A 26,645-nucleotide genomic window follows, 5' to 3' on the forward strand; every position below is an offset into this window, starting at 1 on the left:
GCAACCCAACATTAATGTAAAGGAAGAGATGAAAGAAGCCGTGAGATATATTGGTCACTGAAAGGGTTACAAGGTTTGCCCGTTTTCTTCTCTCCCTCTCTCATTTGTTTCTGCTTTCAGATTGGCTACTATATTTAAGGCTTGACATGTTAGCAGCTGGTCGGCTGAAGACAGCAGGGATAATGACACCGAAACATTTGTTTGGTTTACAAGTCTGTACGTTGGTAAGTTTAGTTTAACATCCTTTTTGTGTGCATTAAAGAGGCCATTTTTTAACTTTTGTGAAGTGTTGTCATGCGCATTTCATTGCCATTATATCCTTGGCAATGAGAGGAGAGCTGGTCTTGTGGTAGCAAGCATGACTTGTCCCCTTAGCTAAGCAGGGTCTGCCCTGGTTGCATTTGAATGGGAGACTTCATGTGTGAGCACTGGAAGATATTCCCTGTAGGGGATGGGGCTGCTTTGGGAAGAGCACCTGCATGCTTGAATGCAGAAGGTTCCAAGTTCCTTCCCTGGCAGCATCTCCAGATAGGACTGAGAGAGACTTCTGCCTGATACCTTGGAGAAGCCACTGCCAGTCTGTGTAGACAATATTGAGCTCGATGGACTTAGGGCACCAGTTCTAGGTGGCACATAAACCTGAGGCACCCCTAGGGGGGTGCAGAAACAGTGCAGAAGAGTGTTGCATTCATTGGGGAAGAGATTGTAGCGAGTAGCAGGCGGAGTCTGCAGGAAGCCGCTTTGGTGGGGAGAGGAGAAAGGGGTGCACTTTATAAGAGTCCGGGGTCTAGAGGAGCCTGGAGTACCCACTTTACTTTTCTCGTTGATGTCAGTCCCTTTTTACATCAGCTAAACATCATACAGCTTTGGCAAGGCTTGCATTTTGAATCGCGCAAATATTCTTTTAGAGCTGCAGCTCTTTTTAAAAAAAAAAAGCACACTCTGTGAGGTCTTTCACATGACCTCAGTAGGTAGGGGAAGAAAAGAGCTCACCTGCCTTCCCCAACAGACAGAGGTGCACTAACCCCCGGGACTTGGGGACCTGGTCCGGTCCTCCAAGGTCCAGGGGGGCTCCGAATGGCTGGGGGGGGCTTTAGCCGCCACCTTGCACCTGCCCCATGAAACTTCCACTGTTGATTTTTTATATATATTTCTTACTGAGGGGTGGCTGTGGGGAGGGGGGAGCTTGCGGCGATCTGCACAGGTGCGCCTCGCACTTTGTTAAAGACGCTGGCCTGAACGGACGTGGCCAGCGTCCCTCCAGTCTCTTCACTGCCGAGGGGCGGGGGGGAGAAAGGAAAAGGACTGCTCTGCTCCCCCCTCCTGCAGCCACCCCTTGGCCATGGTAAGAAGTTTTTAAAAACCCCATGGAGGTTGGCGGGGTGGGCCCCCCAAAGGAGGTTGGGGGGGCTTGCGTGTGTGGGGGGGTCTAGGTGGTCCAGGTGCCCAAATTATCTCGGTGCACCCCTGCCCACAGACAAGCCACCTCCATCTTCCCCTCCACTGCACCCCACACAAGCAGTGGTGCAGCGAAGGGAGACCCTGGGAGCAGGAGGACTTCCCCCGCCCACATCCTAGAAGGCCCCGGGGCACAACTGCGGCAGCTGCTCTCGCTCGCTCGAGCAGCCACCATGCTCGGCACGGCTGCTCCTCCCACTGACTCACTGCTGGAAATGGCAACAGGCCAGGAGGAAGCCCTTTGGTCCGGCAGCGATCACCCAGTTGCTCACTGGCCGAGGTTGCACGAACCACAGGTTAACACCGGGTTAAGAAGTGGGGATTGGCCCCAGTCACTTCTCTGGTTTCCGAAAATTCCAGCAGGAGGCCATGCTCCTGCCAGGAAAGATTCCCGGGACGCAATGCTGCACCCCCTATCATGTAATCTGGCTCTTCTACACTTTGTGTGCACTGACATACATGCTGTCCGGCTCTGAACTGACTGCAGAATCCGAGGCATACAGGTGGGGGAAGAAATTTTTTGTGTGTGTGTCAAGCCGTCGGTAGCCCCCGAAGCAGAATCTATGCCTTGAGCTTTTGCAATGTGTATTCTGTTCAATGACCAAAATAAAAGATTCATTCATGCCATGAGCTTTAGTCGCCAATAGATCCAGGAATGGAGCATAAACCTCTAGCTTTTCATTCCCTCCCACACATTACAAAGAAATAGAATTGTGGACTCCACCACTGCTGCTTAATTCTGAAAAGAAAGAAAATATGGTGATGTTGGGTAGAAAGATCTTTCCCCAGCCCCATTTGCCCAACGCATGCAGGGCTGGCCCATCCACTAGGCAGGAGGCGGTTGCCTGGGGCACCAGTTCTTGGGGGGCGCCCCAGGATCTAGCACTGCCAATGATTCTCTCCCTCTTGAATTTCACCCTGAAGTACTGCAAAGTGGTGTAGGAATGTAAGACATCATCCTGCACCCTGCTCCCCAAAGGGCTTGCACATCCTACACCCCAAAATACACAGTCTTCCTTGCTCATTGCTGTCCCCAATAAACAGCTAGTCATAAGCTGCACTCCCGCTCTTGAAGATGAATTGCCGGTCTCAGCATTCATTTCCCAAAAAGAAATGGTCTCAGATTGGGTTTCTGAATTAAAAGCAGCATCTTCTCACACCCAAAGTGTTCGGGTTTTGCCCCCAAAATAGACTAGGGAACTCTCTCCCACTGTATCTCCAAACCAACACGGGCTAGTCATTTGTTGGTCATCTGTGCTGACTGGCCACTCAACCTTGTGAACGAGCAGCCTGTGTGGCTCAAGTTAAAGCTAGGGTTCCAAGCTTCTTGGCTGGGGGTGGAAGTGGGCACAAAAGTCAAACTTCACCCTAGGGACAGCTCCGGATTTATGTCTCAGTCTTTTCCCAAGCTCGATTAACTCCATGGTATGTCATGATCTTATCGATATCTTCCAAGCCGAGCCCAGGGCACTTGGGCGGGATGTTCCGCGAGAAGAGCTGGGCAATGTTCTGCGTGCGCTGCGAGGATGTGGAATTGGAAGAGGTGGCCTCCACAAAGACTTTGTTGCACATCCCGAAACTGGCGGGAGCTTGTGATGGCTCCGAGTAAGTCTCCTGGTGCATTATCATCTCCTGGGAGCAAATCTGGAACTTAAAGGCCGCCTGAAACCCTCTCCGGAAGTTCTCGTTGTAGTATCCGTAGATGATGGGGTTGATGCTGCTGTTGGAGAAGGCCAGCCAGTGGGCAAAAGGGAAGAGATAGCCGCTCAGCAGGTCCAGGTGGTCGTTTGCCAAGCTGGTATAATCCACCAGCAGCATCAGTGTCCACAAGGGCAGCCAGGAGAGCATGAAGAGGAGAGCGACCAAGATGAGCATCTTGATGACCCGGATTCTTTTCTTGGAGGTGCTGCTGGCCCTGCAAGGTGGGTTTTCAGTGATGGGCACAGTGGAACTGCAGAGCTTCAGGCAGACCCTTCCATACATGAACATGATGAGCATCAGAGGCACCACATAAATGTGGGCGAAAAGGATGGTGGTGTAGAGCTTCCTCATCCTGCCGTCCGACCAGGCTTCGTAGCACGTGTAAAGTGGGAAGGTGGTGTTCTCGCCACCGCTTAGCACCATGTACTGGTCTTCCATGCGGACCACGGTAAGCATAATTGCAGAAGGACACATGATGGTGATGGCCAGGAGCCACACCACGGCGATGATCACCACGGCCTTCAGAAGACTGAGCTTCTCTCGGAAAGGCAGAACAATGCAATGGAATCTGGAAGGAGCATGAAGGATTAGACGGTGCAAACAACCTCTCTGGTTTCCCCCAGCGCACTTTTTCATGCCAGTGGGTCTGTAAGCAGTCAGGACCATGTTATGGCCCTAAGCGGTGTCCAACGTAAAAGGCCCCACAGCATTACACAAAACTTTATTATTCTAACAGAAAGGACAATTAAAATAGAAATAATAAAGCTTTTTTTAATACTTGGCAAAAATGCAATGTGAAAACTAATAACTCAACAAAAACATTTATCTTGCAATGAGTCTGTGCATTTTTAAACGAAAATACAAAATATTAAACTTGAAATTTACTCTTTTTAAAAAATCAGAAGCCTCTCATAATAGGAACATAGAAAGCTGTCTTCTACTGAATCTGACCATCAGTCCCTCTAGCTCAGTATTGTCTACAAAGACTGGCAGTGGCTTCTCCAAAGTTGCAGGCAGGAGTCTCTCTCTCTCTCTCTCTCTCTCTCTCTCTCTCTGAGCCCTATCTTGGAGATACCATGGAGGGAACTTGGAATCTTCTGCATGCAAACATGCAGATGCTCTTCCCAGAGCGGCTCCATCCCCTGAGTTTGTGCCACATTTGTCTCCAGACTTGGTGGCATCCTGCCAGCCTTTCCACAGAGCTTCCGTGAGCCACTAGCCTCATGGAAACCCAGGGTGAGCAAAACAAGGTCCCCCCTTATTTCCTGTGATGAAAGAAGAAAGAGGGAAGAACCTTACCTGTCCATGGCTATAGCCACAAGAGTGAAGACAGAAGCAGAGACGGACATTCCTTGGACGAGGCCACTCATGGTACAGATGGCCTGGTTGAAGGGCCAGCCTGTCATGCAGAACATACACAGAATAAGCAAACCTCCCATTATTAGTTATTGTGATTTCCTTTTATTTGAGAAGAACTTTACAATCCTTGCATCACAGGAACCCATTACTATGCCCATTGATTGTCATTGTCATTGATTGATTGAGTGAGTGCCGTCGGTGTCGACTCTTAGCAACCACAGAGATAGATTCTCTCCAGAATGATTAATGTCATTAATAGCCCCATTTTACAGATTGGGGAACTGAGGCTTCTTTTTTTGTTACGATTTTTGTTAATGGCTGGCTGCTTGTTTCCGGATAGAATATAAAGTACCTTTAAAGCCCTGAATGGCTTAGACCCACGTTACCTGAGAGAACACCTTTCCCTGCAAGATCCCCACTGCTCATTAAGATCATCAAGAGAGTGCTGTCTTAGGGTGCCACCAGTTCATCGGGAGGCAACCTGGGACCGGGCCTTAAGAACATAAGAAAAGACCTGCTGGATCAGGCCCATCTAGTACAGCATCCTGTTTCACACAGATGCTCACCAGATGCCACTGGAAGCCTACAGCCAGGAGCTGAGGGCATGCCCTCTCTCCTGCCGTGACTCCACTGCAACTGGTATTCAGAGGCATCCTTCTCAGTTGTCACCCCTAGGTTGTGGAACACGCTCCCTGTAGGTATAAGAGATTTATTTTCTTTTGTGGCCTTAAGAGAGCCATAAAGACCCATCTTTTCAGCCTAGATTTTAATAACATTTCATTGGCTTTAACTTATTTTTAAAATAAGTTTTATGTTAACATTTGAACTTTTATTTTGTATTTTGTGTTGAATTTTTAATGGGTTGAGTTTTTGATGTAATCCACTTGGAGTCATTCTGGGATGGGAGCCAGCATGGAATAGCGGCTAGAGTGCTGGACGAGGACTGGGGAGACCCGAGTTCAAATCCCCATTCAGCCATTATATTAGTTGGGTGACTCTGGGCCATTCACTTCTCTCTCCACAGAACCCACTTCACAGGGTTGTTGTGAGGAGAAACCTAAGTATGTAGTATACCGCTCTGGACTCCTTGGAGGAAGAGCGGGATATAAAATGTAAAAATACTAAAAGAAATATAACTGAAATAAATAATGAGATGAGAGGAGATAGTGTTGTTTGCTACTTTGGGGATTGGTGACACTGAGAAGTAGAGTATACTTTTTAAATAATAATAAAAAAAACAAAGGAAGAAACATCTCAAATTAGAGAACATGAGCACTATTTTCCTGCAAGTAAACTCTACGGTCAATTGCTCTGAGATTCCCTTGTGCCACTCTTTGCACTGGGTAATGGCACAGCAGCATAGGCTGCCCAGTATTAAAAACCCTTCCAGGAGAAATAACAAGTTTTTATAACGGCCTTAAAAAAAACCCATTAATTAAATGTCAAACTGAGCCCAACGAGGGAACAAGCAGCTTATTAATTGGTGCCTGGAAACTGGTGAGTGCAAAGTACTCCAAGCTGTCACCAAATCAATAGCACAGAGAGCAAATGAATCTCTCGCTGGAATCCTCCACACTGCTGCCCTAGGCGTCTTTCCAGTTTTTCCAACACAGCCAGAGGCGCTCTTACCCCTGGACTTTGGGGCCAAAGTCCAGGGCTGCCACAGCCCTGGGGGCCCCCAAATCCTCTTTAGCCTGTCCCGGGTGGTGTGCTTGCCCTGTCGAGCATGATGGTGCTTAATTTGCCCAGGGAGTGGGGGCTCCAAAGGCCTTGAGGTCCATACTCCAAAATTACCTAGGTGCACCTCTGAACACAGCAGAGCTGTCAAGTCCTTTGGAGGGCATTCTTGAAATGACCAAAGCTGGTGCCAAAAGCAGGTATGCCAGATCCAGGGCCTTGAGAGATTTCTTTCAGGTCATCTTTATCACACCTCAGCACACCAACGAACAACGGGAGAGCCCCACAGAATAGGAATTCTGCTTTCCTCCGCCTAAAATATCGTAAGATGGTCTTGCTTCTTTGAAATGGACTTTCAGCAATCCATTCCTCATGTTTGACTCCAGAGTGTAGAGCAACTGGGTCTGGATCCTGGAGATGGACTCAGGGGCAGAACATCTGTTTTGCTTACAGGAGGTCCTAGGTCCAGTCCTTGGCATCTACAGACAGGACTGGGAAATAGGCCTACCTGAAACCTTGGAGAAGTTGCTGCCAGTCAGTGTAGAGATACTGAGCTCTACAGGTGGCCCTCTTTATTCGTGTGGGTTCCATTCTCGCCTATAACCGCAAGTGCACTGTGTAATAAAGAAACCTTGCCCCTATGGGAATCTAGGGGTTAGGTTCCTAACAACAACAACAATGAAAGCCAAAGACAAGTGGGAAGTGGGAGAGAAATAAGAATAGAAATGCACAGAGCCTTGCTCTCAGGGCTCCTGAAATGCCCCAGAAACCACCCCCAATCAACTGAAGGTTGGGCAAATATTTCCCCCCAAATGTTTGCTTTTTAAAAAGAAAGAACCTCAAAATAGTTCTGTGCTGTAAAATAACGGCCGGAAGTGATACTGGAAGTCATCTCTGGGTCATTTCCGGCCACTCAGCAACTGAATACGTGAATTTTAGCCAATTTTCATACCGTGGATAAAGAAACCAGATCTACAAGACCCATCCATGGATACACAAAAACGTGTGACCCAGGATAACGAGGCCACAAGTACTCAGTATTGAGCTAGAAGGTGAGGAGAGCTGGTCCTGGTTCTGGTAGCAAGCAAAACTTGACCCTTTAGCTAAACATTGTTCCCATTGTCATAGACGGACCACCATCTGGTTAAGGTTAGACTCACAATCACACCCCACCTTCGCAGGGGCGAGGAGGGCCCATTAGAATGGTCCTCCCAAGAAGGTTATTGGATCCAATAGGGTTCCAAGAAGTCTTGGAGGGATTTAGTGTTGGCTCTGCCGGTGATCCTGTTGATGCCCTGGTGGAGAATTAGAACAGCAAGCTCACCAGGGCAGTAAACATTATCACACCTAAGCCTCCTCTCCAACCCACTTCAAAATTGGCCCCTTGGTATACGGAAGAACTACAGGGGCTGAAGCAGCAAGGTAGACTACTGGAGCGCAAGTGGAGGAAGACTCTATGTGAATCCAACAGATTGCAACATAGAGCTCATTTGAAGACCTATGCTCAGGTGATACGTGCGGCAAAGAAGTGATTCTTTTCTGCCCATATTGCATCCGCAAGTTCACATCCGGCAGAGTTGTCCAGGGTTGTGAGAGGGCTAGTGAGTGCCCCTCCTCCCTTGAATCAGAATTTGGAACCATCTATTACATGCTGTGATCTGTTTAATGGTTTTGTGTGTGGATAAAATCTCTCGTATTTGGGCCGACTTGGATTTAGACTCATCTGAGGTGTCCAGAAACTCCTCTTATGTGGTTAGGCTGGATCAGTTCCAGTTTGTGACTCCTGAGGATGTGGACAAGCTGCTTGGAGCAATGTGGCCTACCACCTGTTTTCTTGACCGTTGCCTGATGTGGCTAATACTATCTGGCAGGTAGGTTGTTGTAGAAGGCCTGGTAGAGATCATAAATGCTTCTCGGAGGGAGGGCAGGATGCCTCCTTGTCTTAAGGAGGCAATTGTTAAACCACTTCTGAAGAAGCCTGCCCTGGATTCCTCCGAGTTGAGCAACTATAGGCCTGTCTCCAACCTTCCGTGACTGGGCAAGGTAATTGAGAGGGAGGTGGCCTCCCAACTCCAGGCAGTTTTGGATGAAACTGATTATCTAGACCCATTTCAAACTAACGTTCGGGTGAGCTATGGGGTAGAGACTGCCTTGGTCAGCCTGATGGATGATCTCCAATTGGGAATTGACAGCGGAAGTGTGACTCTGTTGGTCCTTTTGGACCTCTCGGCAGCTTTCGATACTATTGACCATAGTATCTTTCTGGAGCGTCTGAAGGGGTTGGGGGTGGGAGGCACTACTTTGTCAACATCATCAGGAGAAGGCATAGCCTCCCTAAATGCCTGCCTGGAGGCAGTGATGGGCTAGATGGGAGGTAACAAACTGAGACTGAATCCAGATAAGACGGAGGTACTTATTGTGCAGGGTCGGAACTCAGGAGATGATTTTGATCTGCCTGTTCTGGATGGGGTCACACTTCCCCAAAAGGAACAGGTACACAGTCTGGGATTGCTTCTGGACAAAAAACTCTCCATGGTATCCCAGGTTGAGGCACTGACCAGAGGTGCCTTTTATCAGCTTCGGCTGATATGCCAGCTGTGTCAATTTCTTGAGATAAATGACCTCAGAACAGTAGTACATCTGCTGGTTGCCTCCAGACTTGACTACTGCAATGCGCTCTATGTGGGGCTGCCTTTGTACGTAGTCCGGAAACTGCAGTTAGTCCAGAATGTGGCAGCCAAGTTGGTCTCTGGGTCATCTCAGAGAGACCATATCACTCCTATCTTAAAAGATCTACAGCAGCTGCCTGTCATGGCTTAGACTTCTGACTCAGAAGAGTCAGAGCAGGAACGGGAGGATTCGCCTGCTAGTGAGGGCTCAGAGGCACAGCAACAGGATTTGGCAGGAAGACCAGACTCTGGAGCTGAGGATTCGGAACAGCTGCCAGACATGATTTCTGATGAGGAGGAGGCTGGGATTTCACCTGTCTTGAGAAGACGTCTCAAGAGGAAAGCTCAGTGGGAGTCACGCAGGCGCAGGAGATCACAAGAGATGAAGCAGAAGTGCTGACTCAGGGAAGCCTCATTGGCTGCTGGTTCTCTTGAGCCATATATATTTAGCAGTCTGTCAATTGCTCAGATGCCGTTAGCAACTTTCGCTGACCACAGACCGTGTGCTATTTGAATTCCCAACTTTTCCGAGTTCCAGTTTGCCCTTGTTTATGCTTTCCTGCTCTGTTCCGTTAATTCCTTGTTCTGCTGTCCTTCGTTCTTTCATTCTTTGCTCTGTGTTTTCTTTTCAGTTATTACTCAGTTACTGTTAGAGGGGGGTACCTAGTTCAGTTCAGGGGACTTAATTCATTTACTATTTTCCTTCGTGTAGCTTTGTTGCTACTTTCTGTTAACTCACGGGGGGAGTGCTGAAGGGGGTTGTAAATCCTGTTGGGTTAGCCGAACTAACAGATTTACAACACTGCTGATAAGTTCCCCGGCAAAGTACAAAGTTTTGGTTATAACCTATAAAGCCCTAAATAGCTTGGGCCCTGGGTATTTAAGAGAACGTCTTCTTTGCTATGAACCGCACTGCCCATTGAGATAATCTGGAGAGGTTTGTCTGCACTTGCCACCAGCTCATCTGGTGGCTACTCAGAAACAGGCCTTTTCCATTGCGGCCCCGAGGCTTTGGAACACACTTCCCGCTGAAATAAGAGCCTCCCCATCTCTTACAACTTTTAAAAGGGCAGTCAAGATGCATTTGTTCACCCAGGCTTTTACTCAGATATTGTTTTAATTTTTTTAATTAGTTTTAACTTTTTAAATTTTAATTATTGAGGTGTGTTGATCTTTTTATTGGTTGTTTTTATTGTCTTGTGAACTGCCCAGAGAACTTGTGTTTTGGGCGGTATAGAAATATGCTAAATAAATAAATACATAAATACATAAACAAACAAACAGGGTCCCCGCTGGTTGCATTTGAATGGGAGGCTACATGTGAGCACTGCAACTGGTATTGAGAGGTATCATGCCTCTTAGGCTGGAGATAGCCCACAGCCATCAGACTAGGGGTGCCAGGACATGCTGCTGTGCATCGCCTGCCCTCAGGAGTCCCCAAAAATGCAGCATGAAGTGTGCGGTGCATTACTGGGATCCCCCTCCACCCCCCGAGTGTGCTAGCCATGGATGCAAGCAGCCATGGTTAAAAAAAACAAGGTGAAGGGAGTGCCTTCTCCCTTTCCTCATTTAACTAGGTAGCTAGTTAGGTGGGTTTGCCACCATGTAGCCCCTGGGATTGGACACAATCCTGATGGTTCACATGAGCGTGCAAAACTGGTTTTGTACCCTTAGCCCGATTTCGCACACTCATGCGTCCTTATTATTATTATTATTATTTTACACAATAATAATAAGGCTATACACACGAGTGTGCAAAATCGGGCTAAGGGTGCATTATTATTATTATTATTATTATTATTATTATTTATTATTATTATTAATGATAATAATATTATTTTGATTTCTATACCGCCCTTCCAAAAATGGCTCAGGGCGGTTTACAAAGAGAAATAACAAACAAATAAGATGGCTCCCTGTCCCCAAAGGGCTCACATTCTAAAAAGAAACTTAAGACACACACCAGCAACAGTCACTGGGAGTACTGTGCTGGGGGTGAATAGGGCCAGTTACTCTCCCCCTGCTCAATAAAGAGAATCACCATGTTAAAAGGTGCCGCTTTGCCAAGTTAGCATGGGGTCATTGTCTACACGGACTGGCAGCAGCTTCTCCAAGGTTGCAGGCAGGAGTCTCTCTCAGCCCTGTCTTGGAGATGCTGCTAGGAAGGGAACTTGGAAGCTTCTGCATGCAAAGCAGAGTGGCCCCATCCCCTAAGGGGAATATCTTACAGTCCCCCATTCAAATGCAGCCAGGGTGAACCCTGCTTAGCCAAGGGGACAATTCCTGCTTGCTGCCACAAGACCAGCTCTCCTCCTACTCTAACGGTGCTGCGTTGGACACATCCTTGTAGCTGCTTGTAGCTGTCGTGTTTTTTCACCAGAGTTCCCCTCACCACAACGCTATGTGATGACACAGATCAGGTCTGCTTCCTTGGTTCTCTGTTTTAAGAGTAAAAAAAGAGGTGATCCTCTCTTGTGGTGGTAAGCATGAATTGCCCCCTTGCTAAGCAGGGTCCACCCTGGTTTGCATTTGAATGGGAGTCTACATGAGTGAGCACTGGAAGACATTCCCCTTAGGGGATGGAGCTGCTCTGGATGTTTTCCTGCAGATCGTTCCAAGTTCCCTCCCTGGAATCTCCAGACAGGGCTGGGAGAGACTCCTGCCTGTAACTTTGGAGAAGCTGCTGCCAGTCTGCATAGACAATACTGTGCTAGATGGACCTATGGTCCTATGAAGGCCAGATAGTCAGGATGGCCAATGCCACAGGAAGCAGAAGCCCTGGAAGTGGGCCCTGCCACAGAGCCCAAACTTAACAGCCAGGAACACCCCAAACCAGAGATCCCCAAATCAGAAACCCCTCAAGACAGGCTCATGCAAGCCCTGAAAGGGAGCTGATCTCACTACCCAGGACTTCAAAGACCTAAAAGCCCACTTTCCAGCTCAGACAATGCACCCAAGGGGAAAGGACAGAGCGGTAGCAGAGGCTCCGCCCCATGCCAGAGGACTCCTCCTTTCCTTTGAGGTTCTCCGGTCCTCAGGACGTGGGCGGAGTCTGGGAACTGTAGTCAGGCTAGGGAGTATATAAGATCTCACTTGCATCTAGGAACCAATTGGAATAACCTGACTACTTCCTGTGATCTGTCCAGGGTACTGAAACTGAAAGTCCACCTAAAGAAAAGGCTGGATACAAGTATTAAACCTAACTCTGTCTCTGTCCATCCTTTTTCTACAGTCCATGGTTCCTGATGCTGGATGGCACAGGAACACAGATGGCTGCCTTATACAGAGTCAGCCCACTGGTCCACCTAGCTCAGTATTGTCAACACAGACTGGCAGTAGCTCTCCAAGGTTCCAGGCAGGAGTCTCTCCCAGCCTTACCCAGAGATGCTGCCAAGGATTGAACCTGGGACCTTCTGCATGCCAAGCAGGGGTTCTGCCACCTGTATACAGACTGCCCATCATGTCACCTCTGGTCTGCTGGCTGGACCTACTCCCCCGCAACCCTCCCATGGGCTCAGCCGCACCAGAACTGGATAGAAACAACCCTGCAAAGCCCAAATCAGATGCTGGCGCCCCTGAAGACCCAGCTCTTGGCCTTCCCCCACCAGAATGGCTCTCACCTGTGATCAGGTTGTCCACCAAAGTGGTGGGCACACAGAAGATGCCCACCAACAAGTCACTGATGGCCAGGTTGAGGATGAAGATGTTGGTAACCGTGCGCATGCGCTGGTTCCTCATCACCACCATGCAGACCAACGAGTTTCCAGCCATGCAAGAGAGAAAAATGATCAAGTAGGCAAGGATGAACATGGTGGCCATGGCTGGGGAATGCTGGTAGTAAGGGAAGAAGGTGCTGTTGAGGTGTGTTTCTCCCATCCGTGCCTCAATTCCATGGGTCACAGTTTCCTTCTGGACCACTTCTTTCATATCCATGCTCTTACCTGCCTCACTTACAAAATAAGCAAACCCGTGTTTGTTTGTTGTAATGCCAAAAATGATGGTGGGTGGGGAAAGTTGCCACTTAAAGCTTCTGTTTCCACACACAGAAATTCTCGACCGGCTTTCTAAACTTCAAATTTGCATGCAGAGCTAGGCCAAAAGTTCTTTGCAATGCTTTTTTACTTAAAATTCAAAAACTGAGCCCCCAAAGTTTTGTTTTTTTTAAAGTGCTCCTTTTCCACTGCCACCTGTTTTACAATCCCGGTGATGGTGGCAGGCTCATTCCCAGATGTCCTGGCAGCTGTTGGGCACCAGCTGCTCCCAGAAAGCTCCAGAGATGACGCAGAAAATATCACGTTCTGTTTGACAGATTTCTTGATGTGATGCTGTCGTATCGTTATAAAGCCAATCTGTGTTCATCATCCAAAAAACGCAATTGCCACACTTCAACAAGGGAAATTTGGAGTGGATCTCATGAAAAAACCCTCCGACGTGGGAAATTCATCACCATCCAACGTATTTTCCAAAAGGGACGGAAGTAATATATTTTAAGGAAATGCCCAGAGATAAAATGAGCTGATACAGCTGCAAAGTACAGAGACAGAAATGAGACAGTCGCCCTGATGAATCCAAAATGAACACAGTCAGGCAAAGCAATTAGCTGTCAGCAAGGCAATCAAATATTTAATCCATGCAACTGGTTTATGGTCTTCATAATCTACTGAGAACCACCAGCACGGCAAAGTTCCAAGTCCCTGAAGCATCTATTCACATATTCTTTCTGCCCGTCGTTGAAGTGCTATTTATCGAAAGCAGGCCAGTGCAAAACCTGGATTTTGAAGCCAGAACAAAATACAGCAGTGAAACAGGATGTCAAAAATAGCAGCTCCCTGTTGAGCCTCCCCTCTTTCCCCTTTAATGTGTCATTTTTGGAAAGGTGAGGCTTGACGCAATCACATACCAAATTACCTTGTGCTGTCGGTCCACCTAATCCACTACTGTCTGTTAATGCATTCAAGACGTGGGGGGACTCTGTGTTCCTTAAGAGCATCCTTCCTGGATCCAAACAAATAACACCACCACCACCGCAAGTTCAGCAACCCAACTCCAACAGCAGGCCCACCTAGATGCTTCCAGGAGCCTGCGAGCAGGACATGGAAGCCTCAGTGTGTACAATCCCACACCCATAGTCAGAGATTTCACTTCCAGGGGGAAAGGGTTGTACCTGCTAAACAGGGACCGTGATACGCCACTTTCGTTTGGAATTGTGCACCAAGATAACAGGCCCGTTTTCATAGTGATTAATAGGGTAGGACAGGGGTTCTCAAACTTGTGTCCCCAGATGTTGTGGGACTTCAATTCCCACAATCCTCAGCCACAATGACCAAAGGCTGTTGTGGCTGGGGATTACAGGAATTGAAGCCCAACAACATCTGGAGACCAGTGCTCCCTCTAACAGACATTCCTAGGTGTTGATGGCTACAATTCCCATAGTCCTCAGCCACACTGGTCAAAGGCTATTGCAGCTGGGGTTTCTGGGAGTTGTAGTCAATGGCACTGGGAATCCCTATTACAGGGAACTCTGTTGGAGAGTTTGTGAATCCCTGGGGTAGGATCCATATCCTTCTGGGTCGGAGGGCTTTGTCCTACCCAGCAGCTGTGCTCAGCTGCTGAATGAAGAAAAGCCCTCTGGTGCTGTGGGAGGGTGCCTGATGATCACAGCACCTCCCACTTTCCCTTTTGCTAACAGACTATCACAGAACAAGTGCACAGAACTCCCAAACGAAGGTAGGAATATGAATACGAATAAGTGGAATATTTATTTTTATTATTATTTCTTGTTTACACAGTCAGACAGGTGCTATTGACTGGTTTGTTTCATTCAGACATCGAGTCCTTCCCAAGGACCTGGGATGGCTGAATTTTATCATCAATACTGTTGGTTATTATAGATATCGTTGCAAAATCTAGGCTATTCCCAGTAAAGTTGCTTTTTGTAATTGGCTGGTGGTGATTTCTGTGGTGTTGAGGTACTCTTCAAGTTGTTTTGGAATTGCACCTAGGGTGCCAATTACCACTGGGATTATTTTGGTCTTTTTCTGCCACAGCCTTTCAATTTCAATTTGTAGATCTTTGTATTTTGTTATTTTTTTCTATTTCTTTTCCTACTATTCTGCTATCCCCTGGTATTGCTATGTTGGTTATTTTAACTTGTTTTTCATTTCTTCTCGACTACATTTTATATCCCGCTCTTCCTCCAAGGAGCCCAGAGCGGTGTACTACATACTTAAGTTTTTCCTCACAACAACCCTGTGAGGTAGGTTAGGCTGAGAGAGAAGTGACTGGCCCAGAGTCACCCAGCAAGTCTCATGGCTGAATGGGGATTTGAACTCAGGTCTCCCTGGTCCTCGTCCAGCACTCTAACCACTACACCAGGCTGGCTCTCTTTATATACCACTTTTCAACAAAAGTTCCCGAAGTTCTTTAGATAGATAGATAGATAGAATGTTCCCCTGCCCCCAAAGAGTTCACAATCTAAAAAAAAGAAACATAAGATAGAAACCAGCTTCATCCACTGGAGGGATGCTGTGCTGGAGATGGATAGGGCCTGTTGCTCTCCCCCTGCTCAGTAATCAGAATCGCCACTTTTTAAAGGTGATTATTTGCTTAGCAGGGGCTAAAGTGTGAGCGGAGGAGAGAACCATATTTATGGACCTCAGCTCCTTGGAAGAAGCATGGAGTACATATATTTAAAAAGCATAAACACGTATTGCCATGGCATTTGGAAGAATGTCTTTGCAACCTGTCTCAGCAGGGCTCAGCAGAATTCCATTTCAAGCATCCCGGTGGTGTGCACATTTATTTGCAAGTTGATCCCACTGAGTTCAATAGGACTTACTTATGAGGAAGTGTGCATCGGAACATGGCCTCAATTGATATGCAAAGTTTGTTATTTAGAAAGGCACTGTATGTTCCATCTCCAGGATACTTTGCCTTTGAAAAGGTTGGAGAAAAGTTAAAATGGCACCCTGCTGGGATTTCTGTATTCAAACCACCAGTTAGCAATCTTTTTCATAAGCATTAGCCCAGAAAGTACAGAAGGAAGTATTATCATGGGAGAACTGGCAGCTCTGTCTGCAGGAGAAGTGGAGAAGATGAGGAGGGATGGGGAAGGAGTATGCTATTTCCATCACCAAAACTGGACTCAGCAACTTTCCAGTTGCCGTTTAGCTTCACGTTCAGCACATTTCTCTAAAATAAATTTTGGGGTTTTGAATGCTGAACGTTCAAAATGCCATTTGGTTTACATCATTATCTACAGACATCAATTGATTTCAGACTGGATGCATTAGCTGAATTACTATTCTCAGCTTACAGACATTCCAGAGGTAATTAGATATTTGTTCTCCCTAATCTGCAACATTATTACCACAAGTTATTATTTCCTTCATTTCACTTCATGACTGGAAACACCACTGGATCGGAGGCTTATTTATCACATGGAGCCAGAACCCGGAGGCATCTCCTCTCAAATGCAGTTCAGGGAAATCTAGCATGCTCAGAAAACTGCAAAATCAACCTGGTACATTCAGGAAAAGTACAGCCCGTGCCCCTTACCTGTAAAGCTCAGGTCATTCTGCACAGCATCTCTTCCCCGGCTCAGCTGTGTCTGGAGGTTCTTGCCCGATCCGACAGTCCAAAAGAGCAATCACATTGTTTCCACGGATACAGGGAGACTCGGTCCATGGCTCAACTCCGACGCTGCCTCCAAAATGACATTTGCCATCGTTTTCCTTGGCTGTGTATCCATCACTTTACAAATCTGGGAGCAGGTAAACCATGATGTCATTCACACCAACAAATATACACCCACCACCACCACCCCTCATCCACAGTTTAATGTCATGTGCATCCACAATAATCTCTCTCAGCACACCTCTGCATTTCAGCACAGACCCTGGTGCTGCCTGAGTTCTCACCACACGCAGATCTTGACACTGTTCGATGTACAGCAGGGGTGAGCAGAGCATGGGCCATGACCCGCTGGTAGATCACTGGGCGATTTGCTGTAGATCAGCAGTGGCCTCAGACTCCCAGTTGTTTAATGTTGGCAACAACACACAAGGGCAGTTCACAGGATCATCATTAGGGCAGAAGTCAGTCCTCTACCCGAATTGAGGAGCTGAGCGCCTTCCTCTTTCCCCATCACCTATCAGTTAAAACTAAGGCCAAAGGAGGTATCCTCCGTCCACATGTGCTACGCAGCAGCTGGGGTCAGGGGCAGAGGGCTCCCTCCTACTCAGCAGCTGTATTCAGCTGCTAAATGAGGTGGTAGGAAAATTCCTAATTCCAATTGCATGAACAAACCGAAGTTTGAGGCACACTTACTTACCTGATCCATCGACACACGGTGGTCATTCACACAATCAAAAACTGTGTTTTACCCAGGTTTGGGAACTCTGTGTGCTCCCAGTTTTTGGTTGTGTGGAAGCAAAGTAAGAGGAAAACCTGGGTAGAAGTGATTGTGCATAAGCAAGTTAGAAGCCTGGGTAGTTTTTTCCGCCTACCTTGCTTCCACACAATCACTTCTACTCAGGTTTTCCTCTTACTTTGCTTCCACACAACTGAAAATTGGGAGCACACACAGCTCCCAAACCCAGGTAGAACACAGTTCTTCATTGTGCAAATGGCCTCACTGTGTATCTCTGAGTTTTAGAGTTCTCTGCGCAGCAGGGAAATGTTTGACTAACAAACAGAAGGTTGCCAGTTCAAATCCCCGCTGGTCTATTTCCCAGATTATGGGAAATACCTCTATCGGGCAGCAGTGATATAGGAAAGATGCTGAAAGGCATCATCTCATACTGCGTGGGAGGAGGCAATGGTAAACCCCTCCTGTATTTTACCAAATGAAAACCACAAGGCTCTGGGTGCCAGGAGTCGAAATCGAATTGATGGCACACACTTTACTTTACTTTCTCCTTAAGAGTATTGCCATCTGCAACTTGCTGGTGCTTAAGCATTCAGATAAAAAGGGTTCTCTGCCATAGCTACCCGTGCACTGCTGCTGGGGTTCTCAGACTTCGGTCCCTAGACATTGTTGACTGCAACTCCCATATCCCCAGCCACAGAGGCTGATGGGAGCTGTTGTCCAACAACATCCGGGGACCCCTCAGTGCCAGCGATTTCTCTATCAGCCTCCGCATTCCGTGCTTGAGAAATGTGAGCAATTAATGGCCTTTGACCAGGACTTTGGGAATCTCTACTGGACAGTTCTAGAGTTCTGTGTTAGGATCCTTGATCAGTAGCAACACAGATGTAGATTTGTACTTGTGGGTTCAAGTTATTCTGGTGCTGGCTCTGTGCCCTAAGCAGGTGTGGATTAATAGATAGGAAAAGTAGGCACATGCCTACAGCGGCAAAAATTGAGGGTGGCGGTGGCGGCAGCGCAGCAGCTGTGGGGAGGCAATGGGGAAGTCTTTTAACTTTTTTTAAAATGATGCTGCGTGATGAGATGGGGGCAGCGAGAGCTCCTTCCAGGCTCCCAGATGACTGCATGGGCCAGTCTGCAACCTGTCTGGGGCCTTTCTCCACACACATGCAGTCATTTGGGAGGCAGGAGGGGAGGCGGAAGAAGCTCTTGCCACCCTCACTGCCCTATCCTGCCATGCAGCAATGTGTGTGTGTGTGTGTGTGTGTGTGTGTTTTAAAAAAAGGTAAACGGGGGGACATTCCCCTCACCTGCCCTCCCCACAGTGGCTGCAGCTGCCCCCACCCCCAGAGAAGGGCGGCAAATCCTTGGCTGCCTATGGTGGGCAACAAGCTGAATTGGCCCCTGCCCCAAGCCACTTCTTACATCTGTCTGCTCATCTCAGTTGTCCGTTTGAATCTGACTTTGAACATAGGAAGCTGCCTCCTACTGAGTCAGACCCTTGGTCCATCTAGCTCAGTATTGTCTACCCAGACTGGCAGCAGCTCTCCAAGGTTTCAGATAAGAGTCTTTCCCAGCCCTGCCTGGAGATGTCAGGGATTAAACCCAGGGACTTCTGCATGCAAAGAAGATGCTCTTCCACTGAACTGAGCCCTCATCCCCAATCTGTGGCTTTAGCGGGTGGACCTTGAAGTTTTAGTTCTTTAAAAAAGCAGATTCCACAAGCCTGAAAGCTGTCCAACCCAAATATATAAGATCATTTTCCATGTGGAGAAGCATCCACCTCAGTGCGTTCATTTCCTTTTCTTGAAAGGAATGGAACCCATGTCCCAAGGAGCATGGAAAGCTGGCATACACCAAATCAGACCCATGGTTCCTCTAGCTCAGTGATTCTCAAACTTGGGTCCTCAGGTGTTATTGAACTTCAACTGAGGCCACTGAGGCTGGGGATTATGGGAGTTGAAGTCCAATAACACGTGAGGACCCAAGTTTGAGAATCCCTGCTCTAGCTCCATATTTCCAACACCAGCTGGTGGTACTCCAGATGTTACTAAACTCCAGATGTCAATACATTGCAACTTCCATTGTTCCCAGCTACAATTTGGTGATGGGGGTGATGGAAGTTGTAGTCCAACATCTGGGGACTGAAGATTGGGACCCCCCCTCAATAACTGTGGCTGGGGGTGATGGGATATGTAGTCCAACATCTGGGGACTGAAGGCTGGGAACCCCCTCAACTATTGTGGCTGGGGGTGATGGGATATGTAGTCTGGGGACTGAAGGCTGGGAAGCCCTGGCACACCCTGATTGGCAATAATTCTCCAGGGCTTCAGACAGAGAAGGGTTTTCACCAGCCCTACCCTGGAGATGCCAGGGATTGTACCAGGGGCCTTCTGCAAGCAGAGCAGATGCTTTACCACTGAAATACAGTCCCCCCACAAGAGCCAGGGTGATCTACTAAGTACAGATTTCCACAGAATGCAAAGCAAAGCTGCAAGGAAGGATATGCTGGAGAAACCACATTTTGATGCAGATTGCATCAAAAACAAAGACAAGTTGGACCGGGGAGCAGCAGGGGGGTGGGGATTGTGGGTTTTTGCTCCATTCCCAGGTCTGGAATGGAAAAGCTACTACTGCTACAATGAGTATTTATATACTGCTCTTCGACCAAAGTTCTCAAAGTGATTTACACAGACAAATAAACCATACATAAAGAAGATGGTCCCCTGTCCCCGAAGGGCTCACAATCTAAAAAGAAATATAAGGTAGATACCAGCAACAGCCACTGGAAGGATGCTGTGCTGGGGCTGGATAGGGCCAGTTGCTCTCCCCCTGATAAATCTAAGAGAATCGCCACTTTAAAAGGTGTCTCTCTGCTCAGTTAGCAGGGAGATCTACAGCTATACCGGGAGCTGTCCATGGTCCTGGTCCAAGCTTTAACATACAGCTAAACAATACAGAAAACAGCACCTTTAGTTTAGGGCGTAAATTAATTCCCACCACCACCACAACTAATTATCCCTGGAGGATTTTGTTGGCAAATGGTGGGCAAACGTTTGATCTTTGGCTGAAGCATTCAACGTCCAAAAGCTACAGCTAGAGCTGTCAGTATTTGTCAGTAATCTCAGCCATGCAGTTTTCAATAGCTGTTTACTACAAACACTTGATCATCTGCTCTTCAGTCCAAAGTCTAACAGAGTGCGCTATAACCAAAGCTATATTCAGACATGCTAGGAACATAGGAGGCTGCCTTATACAGAGTCAGACCATTGGTCCATCTAACTCAGTATTGTCTACACAGACTGGCAGTGGCTTCACCAAGGTTGCAGGCAGGAATCTCTCTCAGCCCTATCTTGGAGATGCCAGAGAGGGAACTTGGAACCTTCTGCTCTTCCCAAAGCGGCCCCATCCCCTGAGGGGAATATCTGACAGTGCTCACACATGCAGTCTCCCATTCAAATTCAAACCAGGGTGGGCCCTGCTTAGCAAAGGGGACAGTTCATGCTTGCTACCACTAGACCAGCTCACCTCGCACTCTGATTAGGTACAGTAAGGATCCTCAAACTCGGGTTCCCAGTTGTTGTTGGGCTTTAACTCCCATAATCCCTTTGACCATTGTGGCTGGGGATTATGGGAGTTGAAGTCCAACAACATCTGGGGACCAAAGCTTGAGAACCCCAGGGGTACAGCATACCCAGGTCCAAGGAGTAGTGTCAAATTATCCATGACCCCTCCAGGGCCACATCTCTGCTTTTCCTGGGTTCAGCACTTGTCAGAGAATGATACAAAGGAGAAGGGAATGGAAAAGGGGGGGGGAATAAGCAATTTGGGGTGCCAGTGTTTAAAATACATAGAGATGAGATCTGGTCTTGAAGTAGCAAGCATGAATTGCCCGCTTTGCAAAGAAAAGGGTGTTCCAGAAAATCCTAGGGGGGAGTGGGGTGTGTGTGTCAGGCCTTTGTGTTACATTTCATCTTCCTGAGGACGTGCAGAGTGCAGAGAAGCCTCATTTGGCCCCAGGATACAAAATGAAACTATTTCCACTATCAGTAGAAAGTGGGCCAAGGGAGCCTAGCCTGCTTTCTACTGATCATAGGAACCACTGGGCTCACGGGCGAGCCATTTGGTTCCAAGGTGGCTAGCCGGCCTAATTCCCCCTCCCCTTAAGTGTGGTTAATGGTGCATGGTGACACACGAGTAGACCCCTGAGCAGGAGGCTGCAGCCAGCCTCCCGGTCTTGGGGGTCTCTCCAGAATGCCCCGCGCTTCCGGGGTCCAGGCAGCCCCCATTGGCTCCATGATGGATCCAGCGGTCACGTGGGTGGCTGATCTGGAGGCTGCCCATGTGTGGGGAGAGTGGGCTAAGTCTGCTCTCCCCACACAAACCCTCCTGGTGCTTCGCACATGTCACGTGAAGCACCTCAATGTCTTTACAGGGCTATCTAAGCTCCAGCTTGACACTGTGGTGCCCCCCAGCCCCAGATTGTGGGGGCCCAATGGGAACTCTTATGGTGGCTATGGGCCTGAGTCTCCACATCTCACTTCTGAATGGAGTGCAATCACTGTTCAAGAATTCCAAATTCTGCATGGCGGTCAGTCAAAGTTTGTGTCTTCCATATGTTAGGCAAACCCAGCATTATCTGCATATGCCTGTGGTTGGGTTTTGTTTTTGTTTCTGTTTAAACTCTGTTTATTCCATGCTACTCATCCTGAAGAGAGACAGGCAGCCTCCTCAGACTCTGGTGAGTCAAACACTGTCATGCATCATTGGCAACTCTGCAGCAATCCCATCTCTGTGACACACTCCACGGCCTTTTATGGTCTCTACACACTTTTCACTTCATGTGGCCTGTTGGCTCATTTCTTTTATTGATCTCCCTTTAACTTCCAGAAAACCAGCAGAGCTCATCAGAGCACCATTGCAAGGGAACACTAAACATAGGAAACTGCCATATACTGAGTCGGACCCTTGGTCTATCTAGCTCAGTATTGTCTTCACAGACTGGCAGTGGCTTCTCCAAGGTTGCAGGCAGGAATCTCTCTCGGCCCTATCTTGGAGAAGCCAGGGAGGGAACTTGAAACCTTCTGCTCTTCCCAGAGAGGCTTCATCCCCTGAGGGGAATATCTTGCAGGGCTCACACATCAAGTCTCCCATTCAGATGCAACCAGGGCAGACCCTGCTTAGCTATGGGGACAAGTCATGCTTGCTACCACAAGGCCAGCTCTCCTCTCCAAACAAAGGCAGAACCACGATAGTGGGTGATCTGATTCAGTTCCGTCAAGTAATGCTAACTGAAACGGACAGAATGCCACACACACTGAATGACACAATATCCCAAAAGCCTCCGGACAAAGCAACGAGCAAATTCCAACAACTTTGGCAACACCCAACATTGTTCCATGGGTGCATGTTTTCATCCTGTCCCCGCCAATTCAGAAATTTAGAAATGCTGGAAAAGAGCATGCAACTGGTGGAAGGAAACCCTGTGCTGACAGATGGCTGAGTTATTCCAGGCCCACAGTTGTTGCCCATTAACCGTACCATCTCAGCAGATGGATGCTCATAGTGATCCTGGGCAATGGCTACCACCCTAGAGATGGGAAACCGCCCTGAGCCATTTTTGGAAGGGAGGTATAGAAATCAAATAAACCAATAAAAATAAAATAAATAAATAGGTGATAACACTGAGGTACGTACAGCTTTCTCTGTGTAATCACAGATTCCTACCCCAAAACAATTAGGGTAAAATTATAGTCACTTTTTGCACAAAGGGTTAGGGTTAGGGTAAGGGTCAGGGTCAGGGTAGCAGTGAACAAACTGTTGTACTCTCTCCGTGGAGTAATCTTGGGGGGACAGTCCTTGCCCATTTTCATTTCATTTTGATAAATTTTAGTGGGGGGGGGTTTAGCGGGGGGTTACCCCTGCTAACTGAGCAAAGAGGCACCTTTTTTAAAGTGGTGGATCGCTTATATTAAGCAGGGGGGGAGCAAATTCCCCTTTCCAGCCCCACCACATTATCCTTCCAGTGGCTGCTACTGGTGTCTACCTTCCGTTTCTTTTTAGATTGTAAGCCCTTTGGGGGCAGGGAGCCATCTTGTTTGTTTTTCTATGTAAACCACTTTGAGAACTTTTGTTGAAAATTGTTATATAAGTAGTAGTGGTGGTGGTGGTAGTGGTGGTGGTAGTAATAGTAGTAGAAATAGTGGTAAAGTACAGTATGCCGTTGAGGCGGTGTGGACTCCTGGCGACCACAGAGCCCTGTGGTTGTCTTTGGTAGAATACAGGAGGGGTTGACCACTGCCATTTCCCATGCAGTATGAGAGGAAGAGGAGAGCTGGGAGGAGAGCTGGTCTTGTGGTAGTAAACATGACTTGTCCCCTTAGCTAGGCAGGGTCTGCCCTGGTTGTATATGAAAGTGAGACTGCATGTGAGCATTGTAAGATATTCCCTTTAGGGGATGGAGCTGCTCTGGGAAAAGCATCTAGGTTCCAAGTTCATAAGAACATAAGAACATAAGAACAGCCCTGCTGGATCAGGCCCAAGGCCCATCTAGTCCAGCATCCTGTTTCGCACAGTGGCCCACCAGATGCCATTGGGAGCCTACAGTCAGGAGTTGAGGGCATGCCCTCTCACCTGCCATTACTCCCCTGCAACTGGTAACCTCCCTGGCAGCATCTCCAAGATAGGGTAAAGAGGCTGCCGCACCTGCAATTGGCCTCTGAGTGACCCAGGCCACACAGAGGCCAATTGCGCAGGCACAGTGGCCTCCAAAATGGCCACTGTGCCAGAGGGGGATGGCCTGAATGGGCCAAAGAGCCGGCCGAACAGGCCAGTTTGGGCTTCAAGGAAGGCCAGTGGGGGGAGGATGCACCTCCGTGGACACACACACACACACACACACACACTACCTCCAACGACTCCTCCGAAGGGGGTAAGGTTAAAAAAAATTTTTAAAAAAAAAAAAAAAGGTCCGTGAACCCCCGAACAGTTGAGGGTGTTAGGTTTGGGGTAGGACTGAACAGGGGATGGTTTGGTTCGATCCTGAACTTTCAAACCAAACAGGTTCAACGTCGAACATGTTGATCGTCGAACCTGTTCTCACATCCCTAACCCTAACGCTAAGCACCATAAGAACACAGAACTCCCATGTTCAGAATAACTATACCTCTGTGTACTGGCCATGTTGGGGGCAAACATGGGAAAGCCCCCCATGGCCTGCTTGTGAGCTTTCTGGAAGCAAATGGGCCACTAGAATGGATAGTTCTTATGACTGCTGCTACCCATTGATCTGTGCCGGACAGATCTGTGAATTTTCTCTGTATCTAGAGTCTAGACCACTATGTTGACCTTCTCCACTGCTCCTCCTCCTGGCAAGATCATGCACTGTTCCTTCTGACTCTTCTCTTATAAGAACATAAGGAGAGCCCTTCTGGATTAGACTAAACAGCCCTTTCTCCCTGTATCCTGTTTCCAGAAGTGGAAGCTCTGTGGGAAGCTAATAGACATCCTTTCTACCTCTCTTGTAACTGCCTAATGAGAGAATAAATATTACTGAAAAGGTTTGACTCGCAGCAGCTCCATAATAATAGGCACAACAGATCCATCATGCAATTAAACACTAGGTTCCCCCCCCCCACTTTGGTGAAACGCAGGAATTATGAAACACCATCACTCTTCTAATTAGTAATTTACCAAAACAACTTGTAGGCAGCTTCGGTGGATCGATTGCACGATTCAGCCGCCAGTCTCTTGGCTTTTCACACATTCCTAGCCATCACTCAATGTTGAGCATCAATAGTCTTGTTCTCACTTTGGTAGATGAGAATGATGGAGTGTTTTAATTGCCTGGACTATCTAACTATTTCAGCAGAGTGGCCAGAGGGGATGCTTGGCATATCATTGCTTCCCCTGCTGTGAACATTTCCCTGGTGCTACCTGTGTTATGGTGCAGCGGGGAAATGCCTTGACTAGAAAGCCAGAGGTTGCCGGTTCAAATCCCTGCTGGTATGTTTCCCAGACTATGAAACACTTATATCGGGCAGCAGCGATATAGGAAGATGCTGAAAGGCATCATCTCAGACTGTGGGGGAGGAGGCCATGGGAAACCCCTCCTGTATTCCACGCAAGACAACCACAGGGCTCTGTGGACACCAGGAGTCGACACCGACTCCACAGCACACTTTACTTTACTAGAGCTGGGCTGTGTGGCCTCTAGCTGTACGGCACCTGTCAGTCTCAAGCCAGACAGTTCTAGCTTGTTGAACCTGTGTCTGAGTCTGGTCAGTGGCTTTAGATCAGTCTTCAACTGGTAGGTAGAAGCCTACCTCGGTGTGCTCCTAAATTGGGATCAGAGCACTTTCTCTAGTGAGGGTAGATCCCAAGAAAGCATAGAGTAACTCACCCACCCCAGTCCATCACAGGGGAATCTGTGCGTGGAGGAAAGGTTGAAACCAACACCAACACCACCAACACCACCACCACTTCTCCTGTGTTGTGGCTCGGATCCAAATTACCTGCCATCACTGCTTTTGCGAAAATTACTTTGAGAGTGCCAGTCAAAAGATATGACATTTAGACGTAATTGGCAGCCCAGGATTACCTTCATCTTGTCAGCCAACCTGCTCATGTTTCCCTGCTTTCCTTCACTTCTCTTCATCCTCTTTTGGGTTTTTTCCTCTTTCCCTTCTTCGCCTGGACCACTCCCTCTTATACATCATCTTCTGCTTAGATCATGAGCCAGGCCCACAAAGGTAGGCCATCCAGTGCATAGTGATTTTCGGCTATGTATACTCTCCTAGAGATAGAAAATTGATGATAGCATTGATGCACTTACATCCCTCTCTGTGTTATCATCCCTTTTTACCCCTGCCTCCAAACAATTAAGATAAAATTGCAGTCATTTTTGCTCAGATGAAAGAATTAGGGTCAGTGTTGGGGTAACCATTAACAAATGGCTGTATTTTCTCCATGGAGTAATCTTTGGAGGACATTCCTGCCAGCTTTCATTTCCATTCCTCTGACAAGATTGATGGGATTTTGTATTTATTTATGGCCATGGGGCTGAGCAACACCTTCGGGACCCAACCCTCCAAGTAGGAACAGAACCGGTCCAAGACTGACCCACCCAGCCCCAACTCAGAGAGGCGGACCAGAAGGATACCATAGTTGATGGTATAGAATGCTGCAGAGAGGTCCAGCAGAACCAAGTCCCCCTGTCTAGTTCCCGGCATAGATCAGAAAATGTGGCCACTGCAGACCCAATGGTCAGGACAATAAAAGCACGAGAAGAATATACTGAAAGCTGAAAGTATTGGAATGCTATTCTCTAGGCATACTGAACTGAATGGGTACTGAGAGATTTCAGTCATCATAAAACATTACCCATCAGAAAAAACTTACCTTGGTACTGAAAT

General features: G+C 47.8%; 1 protein-coding gene across 2 annotated transcripts; it reads right to left on the bottom strand.

Annotated features, from left to right (window-relative positions):
- Nucleotides 1-1,194: 1,194 nt before the first annotated feature.
- On the bottom strand, nt 1,195-25,915 carry LOC128333855 (neuropeptide FF receptor 1-like). 2 transcript variants are annotated; one of them, XM_053269890.1, is made up of 5 exons: nt 25,832-25,915; nt 16,422-16,626; nt 12,485-13,388; nt 4,459-4,558; nt 1,195-3,727 (listed from the first exon to the last, which is right to left on the bottom strand). In XM_053269890.1, the coding sequence occupies exons 3-5, from the start codon at nt 12,795-12,797 to the stop codon at nt 2,845-2,847; spliced, it is 1,296 nt and encodes a 431-aa protein (XP_053125865.1). In that variant the 5' UTR covers nt 12,798-13,388; nt 16,422-16,626; nt 25,832-25,915; the 3' UTR covers nt 1,195-2,844. The 2 variants fall into 2 exon arrangements, with proteins under 2 accessions (XP_053125865.1, XP_053125864.1); XM_053269889.1 differs by having other exon boundaries at nt 12,485-13,632.
- Between the last annotated feature and the right edge of the window lie 730 nt (nt 25,916-26,645).

Source organism: Hemicordylus capensis, chromosome 8 (assembly GCF_027244095.1).
Source record: "Hemicordylus capensis ecotype Gifberg chromosome 8, rHemCap1.1.pri, whole genome shotgun sequence".
Taxonomy (NCBI): Eukaryota; Metazoa; Chordata; class Lepidosauria; order Squamata; family Cordylidae; genus Hemicordylus; species Hemicordylus capensis.

What these genes read in the sequence shown, in the direction of transcription:
- LOC128333855 (XM_053269890.1), bottom strand. Translation starts at nt 12,797, where the DNA reads ATGGATATGAAAGAAGTGGTCCAGAAGGAAACTGTGACCCATGGAATT. An exon ending in GGTGGACAACCTGATCACAG is followed by an intron (nt 4,559 to 12,484) that starts GTGAGAGCCATT and finishes TCTGCATGACAG; the next exon opens with GCTGGCCCTTCAACCAGGCC. An exon ending in GTGGCTATAGCCATGGACAG is followed by an intron (nt 3,728 to 4,458) that starts GTAAGGTTCTTC and finishes TGCTCCTTCCAG; the next exon opens with ATTCCATTGCATTGTTCTGC.